The sequence below is a fragment of the Teleopsis dalmanni genome, chromosome 2 (genome assembly GCF_002237135.1).
Source record: "Teleopsis dalmanni isolate 2A chromosome 2, ASM223713v2, whole genome shotgun sequence".
NCBI lineage: Eukaryota > Metazoa > Arthropoda > Insecta > Diptera > Diopsidae > Teleopsis > Teleopsis dalmanni.
In genome coordinates this window covers 147,182,694-147,206,786 of record NC_051847.1, presented here as the reverse complement: position 1 = coordinate 147,206,786, position 24,093 = coordinate 147,182,694, and the positions used below count along the sequence as shown (strand labels likewise).

The following is a 24,093-nucleotide window of genomic DNA, read 5'->3' as shown; positions in this document are numbered from 1 at the left end:
CATACAAATTTCTAACTTTGTAACCGACTCTATGAAACTTAAACTAAAATTTTGCCAACTTTTTGAATAATAGATCAATCAGAGCAAGGAGATAGTCCTATACAAATTTCCAGAATAAGATTTAACTGATTTCGTTCATATGTGTGTGAAGCATTATTGTTAAGCAAATATAAAAAAGCCCAACCCAATCTATAGTTTTAATATACACTAAATTAGAGTATATATTCTTTTCATATATATTTGTTGCTTATTTTCTTCTTCATATATGTTTATTTATGTTCGTCATACAAATCTTTTTAAATTATTTTCATTATAGTTTATAAAGCAACAAAATAATTTTATAGGTCCAAGCCCTTCAAAGAATACACATAGTTTCTTTGAATTAAAATTTCACTTGACTGAGACACACAAATCGTGTTAAAACGCATAAAACTTTCCTTTATTAATTATTAAAATAAACCCATAATAAAATTTCAGTTTTCAATTTTGGATTACATATTTTATATATTTTGAAGTAGCGTTGCGATATTCGATTTTGAACTGTTAAAAAAGTGATCACAATTTAATCTATTCTCACGTAAAAGTGGATACACATACCAGTAAAAGAGTAAGTCGGTTATCGATGTTGTGAATTATGTACAAGTAACTACTTTCACCTAAAATTACACCAAAACAAGTGGACAATTTTTACCAACTTATAGTTTTGTTTTTTATATGTTATATATATATATATATATATATATATATTTATATATATATATATATATTATATATATATATATATATATTCTGCATTAATGTCTTCCACTTCAGTTTTGTGAAGTTGCCACCAACAGCAATCGACTGCCAACATGTGTAATGCAAATGCCTCTTTATTGTATTTAAATAATTGCAATTACGCTTAATCGAAACCGGAGGGAAAAACAAATAAAGAAGTATTCATGACACAGACTTGGTCACTTTGCATGCAAATCCACTAGTGAATGCAATGGATAACTGACATACGAAATCCAAATGCAATTATGTGGCGAATAATAAAATGCATTAAAATGCAATTATAAATTTTTTCACTTCTAACAAAATTTCTTTGGCAACATACTATATATGATTTGTTTAATACAAACAAATACAAACTTGATTTTAGTAATTGAAAGAAACCTAAATAGACATTTAAAACATTTTCTTTTCTTTGTATGGAGAATATAAAGTACACACTTCTTAAATAGTCTTCATATATAAAATATATATTTTTTACATAAAAAGTTAGTAAAAATTTTCTTCAATTAATGTTCAACAATTTGTTTGATATTCAACTGCTTTCCACCATGTCATCATGCGGTGCAACCTCATCAGCTTTGTTGTAAATTTCATTCGTTAATTTGAAATGATGACAATGCAATTTGCAACCACAACATAACTAATAGAAGGTAAATTAAACTATTTCAATTATAGGGGCAAAGACGGGCATATAAATTTACTTTTATAAGTCATTTAAAATGCAACAACATTGGCATCTTCTTAGATCTGATAATAATAGACTATAATGTCATTTATGTTATATTAAAAAAAAATATCAGATTTTGATCATAGGGATGTAGAAATCATACTCTAACTCCGCTATAGAGAGGCAATCCAAAAGTTTTAACAATAAAAGTAATCATTAATAACATTAATAAATATTTGATTCTTTTTCAATGAGTGAAGCTATAGATTTTTACCTATAAAGGTATTTAGAAAATAAAATTTAAAATGAAAATAAATTACTTTAAAACTATAGCAGAATTATATATTGAATATATTATTTCTCTTAACACGTCTTACCTATAATCATGTATATCGATGTTATATCAAAGTAACCGAATCGTAACAGATAATATTACAAGTGGCTTTAATATAACATAAAAAATATAAATTTGTAGAACTTTTGTTTATTATTATTATTATTATTAAAGAGTAGACTTGAAAATTGCCCAACAGCTGGTACTGCGGCCAGAAAAGACCTATTGTACCAGTTTCACTATTGATAAAACAAAGCCCCTTAAAGCTTTGTGAATAAAGTCTAGAACTAAATCTAGAGAAGAGTTCTTTATCTGCTCTGGTGACAGAAATTCTTTATGAAACAGGTTTCATCTGTGCGTTATTAAAGCTGGACAGTCACAAAGAATGTGCATGGTCGTTTCCTCATCTTCGAGGCATAATCTGCATTCCGTGTCAGCAGATAATTGTAGTTTATGAAGGTGATATTTCAAACCATAATGACCTGTTAAACTTTTGTTTAAAAATTGCTTAAAAAATCTAATACATAATAAAATAGATCTTGCTATTATTAGAAATGTAGAACAGACATGACAGTCTTTATCTTTCATGGTGTTGTGCTAGAATATTAATTTGTGAATATTGTGAATTGTATAGATTTGTTTGTTATTAAAGAAAACTAGTAATTATCACTACTCATGATATAATTTATCATATTACTTTTATTCTGAACTTAAAATCTTAAATGCGTAATTATTTATTTATTTTAATTAATTAATATTAATGTCCGGTCTATAGATAATTATAAAAATATTTTATTTGAAAAGTTGATGTCTATAAAAATTCAAAAAGCTTTTTGTTCTATTATCGTTAGCATAAATTTTGTAAAGTGTATAATTTGCCTTTCAAAGAATATACTTTGAAAATTTCTTTATATTAAAAATAATAAGACAAGCTAAATATCAATTCAGATTATTATTATTTTAAATTTAAAATATACTATTTTTAATAATTTTACACATAATTGAATGAATATTTTTTATTAATTACATCGACTCATCTTTGGATTTTTAATTACTAAACTATTTTTGCATTAGTATATTATCGTATTATTAGTCATAGCTAATCCACTATTTTTTAAGTTATTTTTATATTGGCGCTTTAGTGCAGTACAACGTCTTGCACTGATATCTCTGATTTTACTACAAATAAATCGCAGTAATAAATTTTTTCTTTGTGTACTTTTGTTATATATAGATGCATTTCACAAATTGATTCAACGAGTTACTGTTTACTTAAAAAAACATTTCATAAATTGATTTACCAGCTTAAAGGAATATAGGTATATGTGTACTTTATTAAACAGCTTCTAAACCTTTTTTTAAGACAATATGTTACTTATCAATAAACAAGCGTTTACAGCCAAAGAGTTACTGTTTACTTAAAAAAACTGATAATATTGTTAAATATCTAAACTATCCCATACTATATAAAAGTATTCTCTTCTCTTCAATTTATTATGGTGGTCGTAGAGTAGTAGGGTTAGTAATGAATCTTTAAAATTTAACATCCTTTATATAGTTTAAAACATGTTAAAAGCACTAGGAAATAGTGTCCTATGTATTTTATATAGGTGAAGTATAAGGTCGAACCTCCTTGATTAGCTTGTAAGTCCTTTCGATTCGAGATTCCATGCAATTTTTGGATAACGTTCCTGCTTACTAATTCTTTAATATATTATAAATTTAAGTTGTTGGGATTTGCAAGATGTTTGTAATATGTATATAGATTTCGTAAATCATATAAATAATAACGATTGTAAATCATTGTCATAAGCGACTTCGTGATGTCCGTCTATCTATAAATATTCTTATTAATCTTACAGTTTGTGACTTAGTCGAATAAAGCTTATTTTTGTATGCATGTATACATTTAATTTTACATTTAAAAAAATTGTGAAAATGATGTATTTATTGGTTTGTAACATACTATCTGTATGACGAATATTGCGCCTACAGTAAAGACAAAAATACTTTGTTTTTTCCTTTTAAAAGATACATTACCATCAGTGATTTTTACAATTTATACCATAAATAAGTTTTATTAAATTAGTTTTTATTTAATTTTTTTTCTGCTATTATTATAGTTTCGTCTGTATTAACATGACAATATATTATTTTGATATCCTTTAAAATGTGTCATTAAAAATTGTTACAAATTCAAAATATACATTAAAAAAATTCACGTTCACAAATGATAAAAATTGAAAAAAAAAATTTTTTTTTAACTAAATATTTTCACTTTTTAAGATTAAACATTTTTTTATTTTTGAATTTTTTCAAATTTTTTTTGGTAAATGCTAAATGCAAGTAAAAATTGTTTGCTAATTAAAAATTTAAAAATTTAATTTTTATTTATTTATGTATTTCCGACTTAAAATTCGTCTCATCACATACTTCACCCATTTTTACACTCATTGACTGCTAACAAGAAAGTACCCGTAAATGATCAAAAGCGATTACTCGCTTTTTCTATAAACTTTACTTTCTGATTTATTGCCGAATCGTTTACAAGACGTTCAAACATTTTGAGCCGTCTTTACAACATGTTGGACTATGAGTAGCTTTGTTTATTGAAGTTTGTAAAGCATTGTGTTGCTACTGCAACGATAAGCTGTTGCATTGCCTGTATTGTTGCACTTAAAAGTGTTATGGGTGATCACTTCCACCACAACTACCACCATTACTAACTCATAAACATCATTCATGGCCACGGTGTGAATTTAATATTGCACAGTGGACTTATTTTATTTCGAAAAATTTAAGTTTTATTAAAAAAAATATTTATTTAACTTATTTAGTAATTTATTCTTACAATATTTTAATTAATTTAAATTTATTAAATTAAAAATTAAATTTAAATTTAAAAATTAAACCAAGAAAGACTAGTCCCAAATAAATCGAAGCAATTGTATAAAAAACATCTCTATCTTATTGTGTTAAGTAGTTTATACATACGCCAACTTAAGGTCTAGTGTTTCATTAAAATGGTAAAACACTATTTTTGTTTTTATAAATTAAATTTATACTTCTAGTTAAAAAAATACAATAGAGAGGTTCTGTTCAAACTGTAATGAGATAAAATGTGATTATTTTCTATTGATTCTCTGTAAAATAATGAGCTTACGCTTATAACTAACAATAAAAGGAAACAGCTAAACGAGGTTCTGCAATGGACGTACCGAATACAACAATCTCTGTGATTAATTGATTAGAATATAAATTTCCAAAATAGTTTTAATAATAAACTACATTCAACAGCTTTTAAGCATACAACATTGTAACATCTTCTTGGGCGTCAGTTTATCTTAACTATGTATTATTTATATTTATTTTGTATTATCAATAGCATTAACAAAAACAAATATCAGACTTCTTTATTTTTTATATAAACTAATAATACATACGTTAATTAAAATAATGTTTAAATATGCACTAAATACTGTAGTAATATTTTGGTGACCAGTTTCCGTTTTGGATGAAGTTATAAAACATCCTTATTGTATTTAAGTGTGATCTCTTACTAAATTTGTTAAATAGCGAACAATCTCTGAGTGCCTGAGTTTATAGTTTGTAAGCAATATAAGGAGACCGCTTTCAATTAATATTTTCTGTAGCTTTTACTATATATTCTACTTCGTATCCAAAATGAAAACAGAATAAAAAATGTGATTTCACATTGGAATCAATGTGGATGGGATAGACGTAGGAATGGTAACAAAATATTGAAAACAGTTTAAACTAAGACTAAACTTTATTAGTACAAATAAAAAATATAAATTGTAAAAATTTCTTTGCCCATTGACACTCGTACAATAATTACCGTTTAATTATTGAAAAAAAAATATATATCTTTTTATATAAAAATTTGTATGAGAAGCGATCATTGTTCCACTTAAGTACAAATCTATTTGAAAATTGTTTACAACTGACCACTGTGCACCATGTAAGTTAGTTGTACGTTGAAAAGATAGCATTGAAGCGTCACTGAAGCACTGAAGAAATTCAGTTAAATGTTAGACGTGAAAGAAAACGATTGCTTGGTGAAAAGTAAACGCGATGTTAGACTCTTTCTGAAACGTGTTGTTAGTTGCATAAAGAAAGGCTTAGATCGCAGACTAATTAGGCATAAAGCAAGAACGAATAGCTGGTTGAACGGTGTGAATGTTTATAGTTTGCTTTAAATGAACGATTAATTTACTACATTAATATGTTAGCGTGAAAAGTAAATATTGTTGAAATAAAATAAACTGTTGAATAAATTTATATTAAGTATTTTTTAAAAATAAACAAACATGGACAAAAGAAGTGCTAAATCAATAAAACAAAGTGCATCAGCGACAAATGCAAATGCATCTTCTACCACTTCAGGTAGTAAATCTTTAGGTGTACAAAAATTTTATACAAAAATAAGACACAAAATTGAAGATAACTTTACACCTAAAATTACCGGAAAACTTTACAAATGTAATAAAAATTCTATGTCAATGAGTGCACTAAATACTGTTGAATCAGGTACTTCAACAGGACGTTATAAAACTATAAGTAAGGCCACTAATAGTACTAATAATCCTGTCGCAATATCAGGAGTGCCAGAAGCAACAAATAAACGTACATCATCGGGTATGTTAAAACATCGTCATATATTAACAAAATCTCACAAAAATTTAACAACAGCCAGTACTACAACTGCGATTGCGTCGACCGCAACAACAAACAAATCAAAAATCAATGAAAATTGTCTAAACAGTAATGTTGCCGGTCAACAAACAGAAAATAGCTGCAACCTTTCGCCCTTTAGCAATAGCACTTATATAGACAGCGACGAAGAATGTCATCTCAGTTTGAATTTAACAAAATTATCACTTGAAGATGAAATCTTCGAAGAACTTGAAAAAGTGGCACATGACGAATCCAAATTGAATGCAGTGCTCAAAAACTTTGATAAGATTTTATACGATTATCAGGAAAATTCAAACTCAAATGTAGAAAACCAGAAAAGTGTATTAAACTCAAAATGTGAAGCAATGGCACAATCTCAAACTGAAATCGAAAACAAACAACTTTCGATTACTAAACAAATTAATGAAGCTGATGACGTTAATACGATGTTGGAGGAGTTGGCTAAGCCTGCAGCGACTACTAATGAAATTCATAATGAAGAACAACCTGTTGCCGACATTTTGGCAAAATCTAATACATGCAATAGCATACGTACTTGTGCACAAGCCAAACAAAATAATATGAATAAAAAAACTAATAATGATGAGACATTGGAAAGTGAATTTGCAACTAAGCGGCACAAAGATGTAAAAGTAGAAAATATACAGCAATCAAAAAATCAGTTGTTGCCGAAAAAACTGGAGAAATCCAAATCAAGTTTGTCGATTACCAAACGTTTTGGTTATCAAAGTGTAGATGCAACAGCAAATTTAGGTATGCAACAACGTGGTACAAGTGTAAATAACGTGCGTACCAAATCAATGTGGGAGCTGACGCAGTCCAACTCAGCTAGTAAAATACCAATATTAAAAAGTATGCCATTGCAAAAGCGTAGCAATAGTTTCTGTTACATGAGTAGCCGTAATGTGGATAAATCATTGTTCCAACAGTCTTTAAATAACAATAAGCGAAAATCTTTTGAACTACTTAATAATAAAAACCGTGCCGCATCTTCTTTATGTTTAGCCAGCAAAAGTACTAAGAGCCCTACAGTCACTCAACGTCTCATAAGAAAATCGCCTACACCTCTTACAACATCCACACCGCAGTCACTTAATAAAATTGGTATGCCATCAACTCAGGATAGAACACATAAATTATACAATAAATCACAAAGCTTGGAAGAAACTAAACCACAGTACAGTAAAACACTAGCAGATTCCAATTTCGCTACTGACACACTAAAGAAACATAAAGGAGCTGAACGAAAAACACAGAAACAGCGTGATGAATTACTCGATAAATGTCTAGAAAAGGGTCAACAAATATTGCGAAAAGTTGAGTCATTAAATACTGAAGGTGTACGTCGTATTAACAGCACAACGAAACGGAATTTAACACGCACAAAGTCCACTAAGACTAGCATCACAAAGGACAATAGTACGGGTACCTTAAAAAGACGTCAAATGCTGAAAAAACTGAATTATGCCAATGAAGAAAAAATAACACAGCCAGTCTTGGAATCGTGCAAAATCATACCGCCTGTTTTGGGTGAAACTTCAGACAAAAACGCCGAACTCTTAGTGAACGTTGTGCAGGCGTTAATACCTACTGCCACTAATAATACCAGCACTGTAAACAATAAACTGCAGCTGCCTACCAACCAAAATAATGACGCCTATGAAACGTACAAATCCAGCACAATTGAAACAGTGCCATCACATATGCATCAGCTCATTGACTATGTGCATTTTAAAAAATCACAGCATAATTCCGACATGGACAATGATTCCGACGATTCTGGTCACATATCAAATGAAAATGATGCCACTGCAACGCTGCTCACCGCATCTACTGTAACTTCAAATGGTTGCGGTAGCAGTTTGTGTGAATCAGATGCAGGAGAATCTGATCTGTTGCCTGCACAGCCAATTAATACGGGAAAATCTAAGAAAATTTCGGCACTTTTGGAAAAATTTGAAAAGCAAGCGCAGCACACAACCTTGCAACCACATCTGCCTACCGCAGTGAAGGCAAATAAGAAAATTTGCACAACAGTGAAAGTAGCCGAACTGGACGCCGTTCAATGCATACAAACTCGTGTTGAAATATTTCCAACCTATAAAAAAGAGGTAACTATAAGGCTCCTCTAAAAATCGTTTAAAGTAATAGACACATATTTATTTGCTTTAGTTACTTAAAGCTTCTTTAACGTTTGTGGTATAAATAAACAAAAATAGTTATAACTTACAAAACGTTTCACTTTTATTATTTTATTTTATATTTTTTTATTTATTTCTAATTATATAATTAATAAAATAATTATAATGAAATTGGTAAATTGTTGTTTTTCTTTTTTGGTATTTTGATAGCCTAAAATATAATTTTTCCTCTCCTAGTTTTTCACTCTTTAACTTCTATCGGTTGCGGCTTTCTATTAAATGGTTTTTTCTTTTAATGGGCGCTCTCTATTCTATAATTTCTGATAATATATGAAAAAGTTTATCAAAATAGTAGTTTGGGCTTAAAAAGATAAATTAATTACTTTATTTTTTTTTATAATTAATTTATTTTTTTTCCTGAGATTTAGATATTTTTATACATTTTTGTAAAAAACTTAGAGTTAATCTTACATTGCATTTATATTATATGAAATGGTAAATACAACTAGGATTATTTTCTAAAATATAGTTTAGATTGAATTTTTTTTATTAAAATGATTTATACTTTTATTTGTGACCAAAAATTATTATTCTAATAATTTTTTATCGGGCTAATTGGTCAAATTTAAATAGAAATAAAAAAGACACTAAACTGTTCAGTTTTCCCTGAAGAGGACTATCGAAGATAGTCGAAATATTAGAAGAATTATTTTTAATAAAGTGTAAACGATTTTTAAATATAAATTATAAATTAGTGTCTTTATTATTTCTATTTAAATTTGACCAATTAGCCCGATAACAAATTATTATAATAAAATGATTTATTCAAAATAAAAGTCTGAAATTTTCAGGTTTATTATTTAACCATTTTAATTTGTATAACTTTTTTTTTCATAACATTTTTTATATCGTAATTATATTTAACATATAATGCTATTTTTATTTTTAATTTAAATCATTATACTTTTTTCATATTACATTTACAAATATACAATAGTTCAGGATAAAATAAAAATTATTTTAATATTTTTGATAAATCATTTTTAGATTTTTTTGTAAATGTGTCAACATTGCCCTAATATTTGCACTGTTTCCAGACCATTGAGATATACTATTTACATTATTATTCAAATTGTAAAACGTTGGTCAGATTTACAATATATAATCTGTGAATAGCTTTATCACAAGTAAAATTTATTACCTTCATTAAGTAATACTTTAATCCATATAAATTTATTTGTAAAAAAATAACAATTTGCTTTAGATTCAAATTAGAACGAATATAACTTACATAAAGAGATTTTTTGAAATCACAACAATTATATATAGGAATTGAATTTATTGGTTCATTTATAATAGTATATACTCGTAGTATATATATATATAATAGTATATAAAATGAATTTTTTGAAAATTGTGATGGAAAATCAACAAAAGAAGTACCATATAAGAGTATGATCTCAATTTCGGATAATATTTCATATATTTAGATCAAAACTGGTTTGGATGGGACTCTGATCATGGATGTAGACAGGAAGCAGATCAGAGGAAAGGAGTGAAAGAATAATTTTTAGTATTGAAATCCCTATAATTTAGAGAAAACGAATTCAGTTTTTTTTTAAAATAAATTTCGTCAAAACAAAATATATTTTATAACTTAATTGAAAAAAATGTTAATCGTTGTCTAATTTGAATAGGAAAAATTTCTTCTAGAATGGTACAATTGAATTTGTTGGGCACGTTGTTGTTGCTTCCATAATTATATAGTAATTCTGTACAGTATAATGACTACAAAATTTAATGTAATAAAAGATAAATACTCATAAATAGGCTTATAGTAGAATGCTTTTGTAATTTATTTACACTGATTGAAGTATATTAGATCTAAAATTATTAATAATTAATTTTATTAATATCGAATAATTTTTTTTTATAAATGCGGATTGTACATATAGTCTATTTTATAACTTATAAGAATTCTTAAAAAATATTAGTAAAAATAAATTCCACTTATATTTGGATTAAATATGTTCAGGTTATATTAAAAATAAATAATAAACTAGTAGTGACTTAGATCAAAACCTGTATATTGAAGCACATCGATAATGTAAATGTACAATTATTACATTGTAAGTCTTTATTAATATGAAATTTTATACTTTTGTTTTTTCCGAAGTGTTTTTTAATAAAAATACAAATTCAAACTCCTAAAATGCGTTTGAAGGCGATCTCTTATATCGTATATACATTGCAAATGTTAAGTTTTCCTTTAACTTCCTTAGGAATGTTCAGCACTCCAAGCATCATCAGTGAGTCGACAGGAATCTCACTCTAAAACCGATAAGTTTCGTTTTAATAAGATTAACTGGGTTTTTTTTAAATAAAAAAAGCGACCAACTTGTGTATGTTCTTTTCAAGTTTTTTTTTTATTAATATGTGCCGTACACTGTTTTAGAATTTTAATATTTTTAACACAATTTTGTTAAATACAAATCCAAATATAATTAATATATAATTAAAATGCTTTAATTTAAAACTGAACTAATAAAATTTATTTCAAACTGTGAAATTAAACTTTTTCTTTCAAACAAAGTAATCATAATTTGCATTAAGTTTTGATTCCTTGAACATAATCTTCCGAAAATCATTAATTTATTAGGTTAGTACGCTAACCAAATTATTTCTTAATTAATAAATTAGTCGTGAATAATCAATAAAGTACATAATACTATTGTAAATTATTTAAAAATGCATTATTACATTTATTGTTTAATTCCAGCAATAAATGAATAATGGCTTTTTAAAGAGTATACGTCAAATTGAAGATAAAAATAATCTTTAATATCTGTTTTGAATGATTGTTGCATTTATTAATGATTAGTTAACAATTTTAAAAGATTTTCTTTTTGTTTTTCAATCATTCGTCATCGGTCCTTTCTAAACAGTTGGCATTTTTTTATATAAAAACACTTGAAATTTTTACATGTAACAATTCAGCAAAAACCAAATGACAATACAAGGTTTAAATTGTCGTACTTTCCAAATAATTTGCAATCCATTTTGTCACTCAAAATTCAATTTAAAAACAAACATACATATATGCATTTCTAGTCAAAACTTTCATTTTAACAGCACGTGATTCGCATAATTTTAATTAACATAATTTTACTTAAAAGATACAAAGCAGAAAAAATTTGAAGAAAATTAAACAAAACTTGATAGACAAACTAGAAAAGCTTACAAAAACCTTTGGCTTTGGGCTTAACAATTATACGTAATTTGCTTGGAATTTATTTGTTTTATTAATTTACTATTTTTCAACACACCTCAATATCTAAAGTTATCTTTGAAATTTTTAACTAATTTCAAATTCAACTTAATTCGAAACTCAGCTTAAGTTTGGCTTAGCTAATCATTAATATTTTATATGTTCATATTTACAAGTCATTATTGTAATTATTTTAGTATTATTGTTGTTGTTGCTGTTGTAGTTTTGTCTTGAATTAAAATTACTGTTGACATTTTAACATCAAATCCCCATCGGTTCCATAATAAAAGCCATAAAAACGCAATAAAAACTGTTCGTACGTGATATGGCAATAATTTCCTTTTTATAAGACTTTCTGAATATCTGCGTTTTAAATTGCAGTCATTTGTTTCACATAAATTCACCTTTTATGATTTTTTTTTATCAAATAAATCTACACGTTATATTGAACTCACAGGTGTTTAAATTAGTTTTATGCTTGATTTATATTGATAGTAATTTTCCCCTTGTACCAGGATAATTTTACAAAATGCGATAAAATGCGAATAAGAAAGTATGGAACTCTAACCTGACTGATGCGTAATTTTTTTATATGCAGTATTTATTCACTGCTATAGGGTAAGAAAAATTCATATTCCAACATTCATTTTTACCTTTTCTTAAAATTAAAATAATAATCTTGTATGGATTATAATATCCTCACCCAGGTTAAAATTTTTTACTATTGTAGAGATAAATTATAAAAGAAAAAAAAATTGGATTAATAAACTACTGTAGTCATTCCTCTAAACCCCTTAAAACAAAAAGCGGTTACGATTCTGTCTTCAAAATACTTTCTAACATTAAAATAGTTTATATAGAATTTTTACAGATATATTTTTCAATTTAATATTGTATGTCTTGTACAGTTAGCACCGTTTTAATTTGCAAGCTTTTTGTTCTATTCATTTTTGTATAACATTTCATTCAATCGTATATTAGTGTCCGGAGCTATGGAGGATGATGAAGCTCTGGCAACATCAGCGATAACAATTTAATTATATTTTATTCAATCTTATTTTGGTGATGAAACCATCATGGGCCCATAACCTTTTTTGTTTTTATCAGCCCATGTCTTCAGTAGTGTATTGCTAGCATATTAATGTATTTTAATGTAGATATTTGAGGTTTATTTATTAAGTTTATTATTTAAGTAACCGAAGGCTTTTTTTTTCACCATTCTTTTCAATCAATTATAGAGTACATGCGTACGCAATTAGCGGCAAGAGGCACTTCTTCAAAAAAAAAAAACTTCTTCCTTTTAATTCAACATTAATATACATACATATATATGTATGTATATTATTATTGTTGACATGAGATGTGGCACTGCGACCATCGGGTCTATGTAGCTCTTTCTGGGTTTAGACAAAGTCTCTAAGCCCTGTTGCGTAGATAAAAAGTAATTTAGAACCTACTCTACAGAGTTTTATTGCATTTTCTAAGGGTATACATTCCCAGGAGTCTATTCTGTATGTGCATTAGCGCAGGGCATTTGATTGTGTTAATCCTGGTATATTATCTCAGTAATTATTTTTGTTCTAGTTCTACATCATTCTTATAACAGAAAGGATATATATATGTCATAATTCACAGAAAAGTTCCGGCACCATCATCGATGCGGCTGCATATTCGTTTGTTTGTCTATTTCCCGGTACACAGAGAATCGACACCTGATTTGATTCGTCAAGTAGATTTAGCTTTTTAAAACATTATTACACTAGTCCTGAAGCCGCCTGATACGAATTTAGTAACTTGATTGCCGCTTGGCTGTCTGTCAGTATTGCGATATTTTTTCCCTGGTATTTCCGTTCAACATTGAAAATTATGCACTTTGTTATGTATGTATAATACTATAATAAAAAAATAAAGTGAAATTGTTTAAATCTTACTTACATTAAGACTGAAAAGTTTTCGGAAATTCTCATTTAAAATTCGCGCGCTGTATATTTTTCGATATTTTAAGTTTATGTAGTTTGGCAGCACTGTCCTTAATTACTATGCCAAAAATGAACGCGATCTGTCAGACAGTTCGTTTACGGCAGCTGTTGAAACCAGTTCACCTCAGTAGTGCGTTGCGAAATGTCTTCGACGGTCGAACGACCGTCCTGAAAGGCTTTGTACCACTCATAAACTTGAGTTTTCGATAAAACTGATTCCCCATAAGCCTTTTGTAGCATTCGCAACGATTCTGCACACGAAATTTCGTTCGAAAAACAAAATTTGATGCAAACTATTTGTTCAATATTTTTTTCCATTGTTTTTTTCGCAACGCACTACTGAGGTGAACTGGCTTCAACAGCTGCCGTAAACGAACTGTCTGACAGATCGCGCTCATTTTTGGCATAGTAATTGTCCTTAATTGCTGCCAAACTACATAAACTTAAAATATCGAAAAATATAAAGCGCGCGAATTTTAAATGAGAATTTCCGAAAACTTTTCGGTCTTAATGTATGCTTTCAAATCTATTTTTTCGCCTTCCTGGGACTCCTTTTCCGATACAGTGCCATTTTCTCCAATTCTAGAAAGAATAACCTTTATAGAATGCAGCGTTTAGTTTTTATCTCCTCAATCGTGTCAAAACGTTGTCTTTAGGGCGAGCTCTTGAGTTTAGGAAGTAGCCAAAAGTCACACGGTGCTAAATCACGCAAATCCGATGGTTGTGGAACAATATGAGTTAAAGTTTTTGCGAAAAGCAATTGTGCATTATCGGGTTCAATAACTAACGCTTGCTTGCCAATTATTTTGGCTTTTTTTTATAAATACCTTTATGTTCACGTTGCATAATGTGCAAATAATATTCTTTATTACCAGTTCGGTTTGACGGAAGAAATTCATAATACATTATATCACAATAACCGAAGAAAACATGATTTTCTTAGTTTTTGAACGTCTTTGGTGCGTCCTGTTAAAAATTTCCACAATAGATATTCCACATCTGTTTTTAAACGATTCACGTTTTAAAATGACATACCTTATACTAAACGTATAAATGTAATATTTTATTGTGATTATTATCTGATATAACGGAACTGGTAAAGTATTGGTAAGATATTCATATTAAAGTATTGGAATTGTCTCTTAAGAAGAATAAATATATTTAAGCTTCTCATTTTAGGTTTCTTGGAAACTGCCGTCTTTCAGGCAAAACTTGTTGCTATTAGAAAAACTTTAGCTAGGTTCAAAGTGGGTAGTATACTGAATAGAAATAAATTTATATTGTCAAATAGTTGCTTTAAGTACGTTGACTTCAACGACATCTAGAACAATTGGCGATTACAGTAACAGGGATAAGCGCACAGTTTGAACATATGAAAGATCTGAATATATTGTAAACATAATAAAAACAAATAAAATATAAAATGGGAATATTCAACGGAATTCAATATTCCTTTTAATGACTTCTTTAAGCAATTGTTGAAAAGATAAATTCCCTAGTACTTTAATTTTGCTTTGTTATTGTTCAATGCTTCGATTAACTTATATTGCTTACGTTTTCTGAAATATTTGAATTAATTTTTCTTTCCTCTAAAGTTATTCTTATGTGTATTTTAAGTTTCGAAATGATTTTAAATCTTCTGAGTTTAAAATTTGGTTTATAGCAAATGTTAACCACTCATTCGGCAATATTATATTCTTGTATTATAAATTTCTATTTCTAATGCTATTTCAAGTATATATTCAAATTAATATTGTCAATACTTAAGCTCAATTATTTTTATTCGTATTCATTGCTTCCCGAATTTAATTTTTTGATAGGAGGTGTTAGTTTGATTATTTGTTGCTTACTTCTGCAAAGATCCCCTAAAATTCACCTAAAAAGTATCAAAAATATAGTTTACCTATACTTAGTCAGAATCTAAAATTGTTTATATTTTATGGTCTACTATATAAACTAGATTTAACAGTCTAGCTTATATAGTAGAGAGGGAGAGAGAGAGGTGTTGATATTTCTCTCACTTTTCTATTTAAATCTTCATGGAAATATTTATGATATTCTATATCTTTATCAATATTTTTTTAATTTTTCTACACATTGAATTTATTTACTAATTGTAAATAAGTTATTAAAAATAGAAATTTTGTAACCTAATTATTAAGTTATAACATACCTATTTGTATGTAGAATATGTCAACAAGAAATTAAGCTCACTTAGTCTTAATTAGTTTAATTTATTTTGGCTTAATTAGTTAAGTAAAGGATTATGAGAAATTTTTTTGGTTTTTTTATACCTGTAGGGATATGTTTTTATCTTTAAATTATAGCTAAACAACTAAAGTTCCTTTCTTAATGCTTAGCAGTATCTTTTAAATTTATAAAAACAATATGTCAGTAACATAGGTATTTTTCTACTTAATTCTCAATCCAAAAAAAAAACTTTCAAAAATGATTAATTTTAAATTTATCATTTCTATTTCGAATAATTTCTATAATGAGTTTCAATAAAAATATATATAGATAATAATTTTTTTTTTTTTTAAATAAAAATGTTTTCGTTTATACATGTTGTTATCTCCATATTTATGTCTTTTTTATTTTATTTCGCATATGTTTAGTTTGCCTTCATACTAATAAGTTTCGCTCTTAACAGCTGGAATGCATCTATTATGTTATTATGCTATATGGATTCATCGAATCTACTTGTAATTGTTGTACATTAACAAAAGTCATCAACCCTTACCGTAGTTAACTTGTTCTTATCTTCTAAGATTTTTCTGTAACCATTCTGCCCCTCAAACCATTTATGTGCTGCATAGACATTAAATCTGCAGTGAACAATATTTTAAGTGCTTGATTTTGATTACAATTGCAATAGCTTTAGTATCTTACTTAGGTTTTTTCGCTATGCTAGCGCAAATTACAAAGCGGCGCATCCTTATTTATAGCCTGTGGTTTTATGACTAAAAAGGCATCTTAAGTTGCACAACATTTTTCCTTTCTTTAAATTTTATTGGCTGGCTTTCGGAGTTATGTGCACGCTGACTGCGGTTGACACCGCCAGCCTAGCCCGCTCTCTAGCCCGTTCTCGTATTGATGTGATTTTATTTTAATGATTGCGGGGATATCGGTGATATGCTAAGCCATTTGTTTGCTTTCACATGTGTTTTTCCATGCCTTGGATAATGTTGTTTTTACAGGTATTTGTTGTTTTGTCATTTTTATAAAATAACATTTAAATATTAATACTTCTTTTCTTAAGTGTAATTTTCCCGTGAATAATAACTGAAGCTGCAAATGTGTTTTTACATTACGATTGCGCGCAAATTACTCTTCTGCTGAGTATATTTTTTCTTTTACTTTAACGGCCATTTACTTATTAACTTGATATTTTATACATTTTATTAATATCATTTAAACTTTAATCGTGCCATTTAAGCTCTGACTTCACTAAAAGTTTATGACCGCCATTAAAGATTGTTTACGCTTTTTGTTTAATTTTTACTTTAATTTTTGTTTAATAATTGTTAATAATAATAATAAGGAAAATGATAATTAAAAAAACCATATGGCTTTAAATTATTTAAGTCTAAACATTACATTTAAATGATTGTATTATAATTGCAGCTACTTAATAATTTTTACGTTTGTAAAAGAAATCAATGGATTTTGTAAACCATTTTAAATTTCATTTAAAATTACTGAAATAAACAAGATGACTTATTCCAATATAAAAGAGGTTTTTCTAGTTAATAGCCATATAACTAAAATTAGTTCAGTTCCGTTTGATAAAACAAAAATGTTTTAAAAATGAGTGTAAAAGGTATCGTAAGGGCCTTTTCACGACTATGAAATCATAATATGAACATTTTTAAAACCACAGAAACAGTTACACGAGTATCCTAAAATAATGGAAACAAAATGAAAAGTTTCAATTTTAATTTTATATTAAAGATTAACTGCGCATTGGCAGATCTTTAGTTATTGTCTAACGAGTAATTTACAAAAGCTTTCCCAATTTTATTGCTAAATAATATTATTTTCCTACGTAAGAACTAAAAATAATACATTAAAAAGTCAGTATGAGCATCTAACTTAAAATTTTACAAAAACAAAGTAGTTAAGGTTTTAATATATTTTAGTTCTCCAGTGTTATTTTAAACTCTATTTTCAATCATAAGTACTTACTATATCTTGGACTCTTGAAATTTGTGTATAAGTGTGAGTAACTTTCTCTAATTTAATCATAATTACATTACAAATACAGCCCGCTTAATGTGAACTATTGGCTAAAACAAAGCAAATCAAAATGTGTGCACTTAAATAGAATAAATAATTTTTTAGATTTTCACTTAAAAGGAACTTGGTATAAAACAAAGCATTTTATTCGATAGCTATGAGTTCGGTTCAAGCGAAAAATACGTTATTTTAAGTTTTTTTTATTGATACTACACCAAAAAACTGTGTTCACCTTCTAAACTCGATTATTTACGCCCGTCTTTAGCGCATTTATTAGGTGTACCGGTATGAAATGAGCGTTTTTTTGGTGAAAATAAAACACTAATTATTAATAGGAAAGTAAAAAATATTTTATTCAAAGTATTGGCCATTGCTTTCTACACATTTTGACCACTTTTCTGGCAATTTGTGGATACCACGCCAAAAAAATTGTTCGTCTTTTAAAGCAAACCAACCAGACACCCAATTTTCGATCTCCTCGTAGGAATCAAAGTGCTGCTCAGCCAATGCGTGTCCCATCGATGAAAACAGAATGGTAGTCGGAAGGAGCTCAAGTCTGGTGAATATAGGCGGGTGGGGTAGCAGCTCCCAGCCAAGTGTTTTGATTGCATCCTTGAATCCGTTTTGCTTTGTGTGCAGGTGCATTGTCATGGAGCAGAATTACCTTGCCGTGTCTTCTGGCCCATTCTGAGTCGTTTCTCGATCAATGCATGGTTCAAAATTTATCATTTGTTGTTCATAGCGACCAGCATTGACGGTTTTCACCAGGTTTTTAGGAGCTCGTGGTACACCACACCTTTCTGGTCCCACCAAACACACAGCATTGTCTTCTTGCCGAATCGATCTGGTTTTGCAGTCGATGTTGATGGTTGTCCCGGATTAATCCCATGATTTTTTCCGTTTAGGATTCTTAAAATAAATCCATTTTTCATCGCCAGTAACAATCCGATGCAAAACCGATTTTCTTTCGTGTCTTTGAAGCAAAATTTCACAAGTGTTTTTTCGGTTTTCCATCTGTCTTTCATTCAATTTCATGTGGCACCCATTTTCCACACTTTTGGATCTTTCCCATAGCTTTTAAACGGTCAGAAATTATTTGTTGTGCAACATTTAACATTTCTGCCATTTGCTTTTGACCCAAAGTGTCATCTCCATCCAATATCGTTTGCAATTCGGCGTCTTCAAACTTTTTTGGCGGTCTTCCACGTTCTTCATTTCTCACATCAAAATCATTATTTCTGAAACCATCTTTTGCATGTTGCTTCTGATAGAGCATGATCACCATATGCCTCGACAACCATTCGATGCGACTCTGCACCACTTTTCTTCAAATGAAAACAAAAAATTAATGCTTTCCGCAAATCATCACTTTCTGGTACAAAATTCGATACGGTGAAAAAATATGATGTTGTCTGTTCAATGACTTGATGTATACTAAATATATTTCACACATGTCATAGCAAACAAACAAAAAAAAAATAAAGGCTCGTTCACAACAAATGTTCCCTGTCGGAACATTTGTATCTTTTCGCTCACTTCATACCGGTACACCTGGTAATTAGTGAACCGATTATGCACGAAACTTCATCTTCAAAACTTTATTTCAGTTAATACCTTCATATTACGCCTCTACAAATGTAAAGTAGACAAAAAACTATTTTCCGATCAGCCCGCTATTAGTTTTGTGATATTTATTATATAGTACTAATAAATTGACTATTTATAATACAATAACTCTCTTGAGTAGAAACTTCTATAAAAGGTTGAATAAAAGGTTACTAAATAGAAGAGGTTGCCAAACCATTTCACATTTGTTGTGTTATTGTGTTCGGCTCCCTGACACACATAGCTGAGCACAGTCAAAATTCAACATAATACATCTTACCTATAAGATTTGCTATTGAGAACAGATACTTTAGCGATTAGTTCAAAATTACCTAATTAGTTGAGAATGTGATTACTACACTCAATTATATCGGAACCATTAACAGATCTATGTAACGCATCAATTTTAGTTATTCCTTAGGCTTAGCCGGGATAATAATAATAGAATTCTTTTTAAATTGTTGAAATCCTTTTCTATTTCTAAGATATAGAAAATAGTTTAGTAAAGTCTTTTTAAAGCTCATGATGACTTTAGACTAAACTCAAAATATCGAAGAAATAATAATCGTTGTAAAATAAATCGTGGTTTTTTTTAAATTTTTATTTTAACAAGAATAAAAAATTTGGCCAATTACTCTACAAAAACCCATTTTTAAAAATCATTTTATCACAAACTAATAAATATTTTAGTAAACAAATAAAACAAATGTGAATATGGACATTAAAGTTAAAATGTTTTCTCTAACTATATCTGTATCTACGCTAAGTTAAAATGAATTAAAAAATATTAAAATAAGAAATGTGTTTTTTTAAATGTAGGAATTTATACCTTCTATAATAAGTGTAGTTCCGTAACATATAAGTTTTCAAAAATGGTCACATTAAATAAAATATTTTGAGAAAGCGTATGTTGTAATTAGTACATCAACACTACTCAGCAGCAATCCTCAACTTTATTTACGATTGAAATAAATAGAAAGATTTTGACTGCTCCCTTTTTATGTGTAAATTAATTTAGCAATAAGATTTTTATCTTAATAAGTTTTATGCACTCATGCACTCTTTCTATGTAATCATCATTATTAACCTTTTCTATTATTTTTTTAATTTAATTGCAGATTTTATTCCGTTCGGGAGTCTTAAATGAGCTGGAAGCAAAACGTGATGAGCTGCTATCAGATCGCATCATACAATTGCAGGCATATTGCCGCGGCTATTTGGCTCGCAAGCAACTATCTCGTCGTCGTGTACAGGTGGGTGTGCACTTTATTGGCAATAAATAAGCATCGTTGTTGTTGTTATTTAATCTTCAAGTGTTTACGTTTTCACTTTTTTAAAATTCTTAAATAATTTAAAAGTGACGCGACAAAGAAATTCACACCACGTAATTTTTTCCACAACTTTTTATATGCGTCATTATCGTTTGTTTGATCATTTTCGTAAAGCTTGCAGCAAATGCTGCAATAACCGCACTAACCGCTTCTACTACAACAATTACAAAACAACAACAAGTGTTTTCTAGTATCTTATATAAATGTCTATATATGTTTTCCTTTTTTGTATCTTGTCATTTTTACACAAAATTTATAACTTGTTTAATTTCCAATTTATTACTATTGCAATATTTGTTTCTGCAACATAAATATTTTTTTAATTTTTGTTTTTGTTTTTGTTTTTGTTACATTACTCTCAAATAGGAATTGGCAGTGCGATGCATACAGCGTAATGTCAAAGCTTTTATGGCCGTAAGGGATTGGCCATGGTGGCGCCTTTTGGTACGAGTAACTCCTTTACTTAACGTACACCGCACAGAGGAGCAATTGAAATTAGCTAACGAAGAGTTGATCACATTGAAAACCAAATTGGAAAAAATTGAAAATGATCGCAATGAACTTAAGACTGAAAATCAGAAATTGGAGTCAAAGGTTAGTGAAATCTAACAATATTAGTGTTAATTTTTGATTCATGAAGATTGTGATTTCTATTAGAGATTATATAGAGACAAGGTACATATAACAAATGCAATTATTATTTCATTAAAAAAATATTAAATATGAATATATATTTAATATATATACATGCAAAATATTATTTACAAATTATACTTCTTATTGTACATGTTACTATAAATCAAAAACAACAATAGCAACAAAAAAATATACATAATTCTAAGAAGGTTTCTTTAAGTTGAATTATATGGTAATGTGGTAAAAATATTTATGGTAATATCAAACAAGCAATTCCTATGATGACATAATCAAATTGCATATGTAAATCATTTTGAAATTTAAATTCAGAATTCCATTTAAAACATAATGTTGTATAGAAATTTAGTTTCGGTTCTTGACCCCTTACATCTCATTTCTATTTCTAATTCTAATTACATCACCATTTTTAATTTGACGTTAGTTATTATGTTTGATCAAATAAGTTGTAGATACGGCAAAAACTGTGTTTAAGATCTTCAACTTTTGTTGGAACTTGCAAAGGTTTGTTAATCTTTTTTAAAGTCTCCTGTGCATTAAATAGCATTCTAGTTCAATATTTGATTAAAATAAACTTTAAAGCCTTGATCTTGTTCTAATGATGCTGATGACCAGTCCCATAAGCTTTATTTATGTTTTAAGTTTCTTTAAATTTGTGAATCTGATATCAAACATAACTACGGAGTGTCAGACCAGACCGATGCCATCTCTTGATTCTGTGTGTAAACGTTATGTTTCTTCAATTGTTTCCAACATAACAACGTTTATGATAACATTAAAAAGGAGAGGTAAATAATACTGCTTAGGCATCCCGAAAAAAGGCATTATATTTGATTTATCGTTACATGCGAGGATACCCTTGGAAACAACGACTGTCAATATAGCGTCATAAAGAAGTGCAATCAAAACTTGTAGAAACCCTGTAAAGATAGATATAGAGATTAACGTCACTCAATTGACTATTCTTGAAACTTGACAATTCGTAATGATAACGTGGTCTGCATGTAATCAATTAGACCTTAATACTGTTTTACGAGTATATCTTCATTTGTGATATATCTATATATATCTATATCTATATCTATATCTATATATATCTATTTGTGATAATATTATCGAATTGATTGTGAAACATTTAGGCTTTTGCTTTATTTACCATATGTAGTACCGTTATGTTTATTTTTAGCAATATATCATACGTTTTAAACAGAACTTAACATATTTATTACATGTAATTTACGGATGGATCTTACGAATCCTTAATACAGTATTTATTTTTTTTCATTTTTTTTTAGTTCTTATTGTAATCTCTAAAATTGTCGTATTCCCGTTGATTTATTATAGTGCTTTGACACTACCAAGGATGGATTTCTGTATAATATAAGATTTAAAAGATTGAATATATTTTCTGTATGTATATAAAATAAATATGCATAGAATAAAATGCACAAATATATAACATAAATATGCATAGAATAAAATGCAAAATCAGTATTTTACAATTCACATTAAGTGGAGTGAATCATAATACTAGTCAATAGAAAATATTATATAAAGATAAATAAAAAATAAAATAGATTATATCCTTCAACACGTATAGTTTTTTTAGCCATTTATGTCCTCAGAAATGTTTAAAATTTTTTAATTTGTATAAAACTCAAAGATTTGAAAATTTCAATTTATATCAAATTTTTTATATGTTTTTTGAATGGCAGTAAATTCGAAAAATTCTATACGTTGCCAAATTTAAAAAAAGCTCATTTTTTTTGCAAATATTTTCGCAATACATATGAAAAGCACATATGATCTATATAGTCTTAAATACAATATGTAAAAGCTGTCAATTAATGCATATGTTTTCATTTTCAAAATTTTTTTAAATCATTTTGACGTGAAATTAGACCCAAATCAGCGCAAGTTTGGCAATAAAGAATATATACACAATTTTTTTTTTATTTAATTGTTTAATAACTTACACTAGTGATTTCAAATGGTTGAAGAGGTGTTGCTTTGTAATACAAGCAAGTGATGTTGAGCATCACAGGTGATCCTGATTTTTAGATAACATTTTATTCACAGATTTCGTAAAAAAGTTTCTATTTTCATTTCCTTATTTTTAATTTTATTTTAAATTTATTGCAGTTGTCAGTACTATCTTACAAACAAATAATATCTTTTCTGACAAAAAAGCTTCTTTTCTTATTTTCTTTTCCTAATTATATTTTTCATTTATTTCAATTCTCTGTAATAAAGTATTACAAACAAATAAAATCATTTGAATTTTATCTTTGTTTTTGTTTTTATATATTATATTTTTGTTTCGATTTATTTTTCTAGTAACATGTTAATTTCATAAATAATGCTAAGGCTCTCAATGTA

The 24,093-nt window shown here is 28.0% G+C and overlaps 2 protein-coding genes across 5 annotated transcripts in view; both read left to right on the top strand.

The window, feature by feature from the left end:
• LOC119679464 (unconventional myosin-XVIIIa) overlaps nt 1-24,093 on the top strand; it is a 90,476-nt gene that overhangs the window by 45,062 nt on the left and 21,321 nt on the right. For all 4 annotated transcript variants that reach the window (XM_038091823.1, XM_038091822.1, XM_038091825.1 and 1 more), the window contains 2 exons: nt 20,848-20,982; nt 21,427-21,654. In XM_038091823.1, coding sequence (XP_037947751.1) covers nt 20,848-20,982; nt 21,427-21,654 — 363 coding nt within the window. The remainder of the gene's footprint in view (nt 1-20,847; nt 20,983-21,426; nt 21,655-24,093) is intronic.
• On the top strand, nt 5,828-8,806 carry LOC119679466. The gene has a single exon (XM_038091835.1). The coding sequence runs from the start codon at nt 6,110-6,112 to the stop codon at nt 8,627-8,629; it is 2,520 nt and encodes an 839-aa protein (XP_037947763.1). The 5' UTR covers nt 5,828-6,109; the 3' UTR covers nt 8,630-8,806.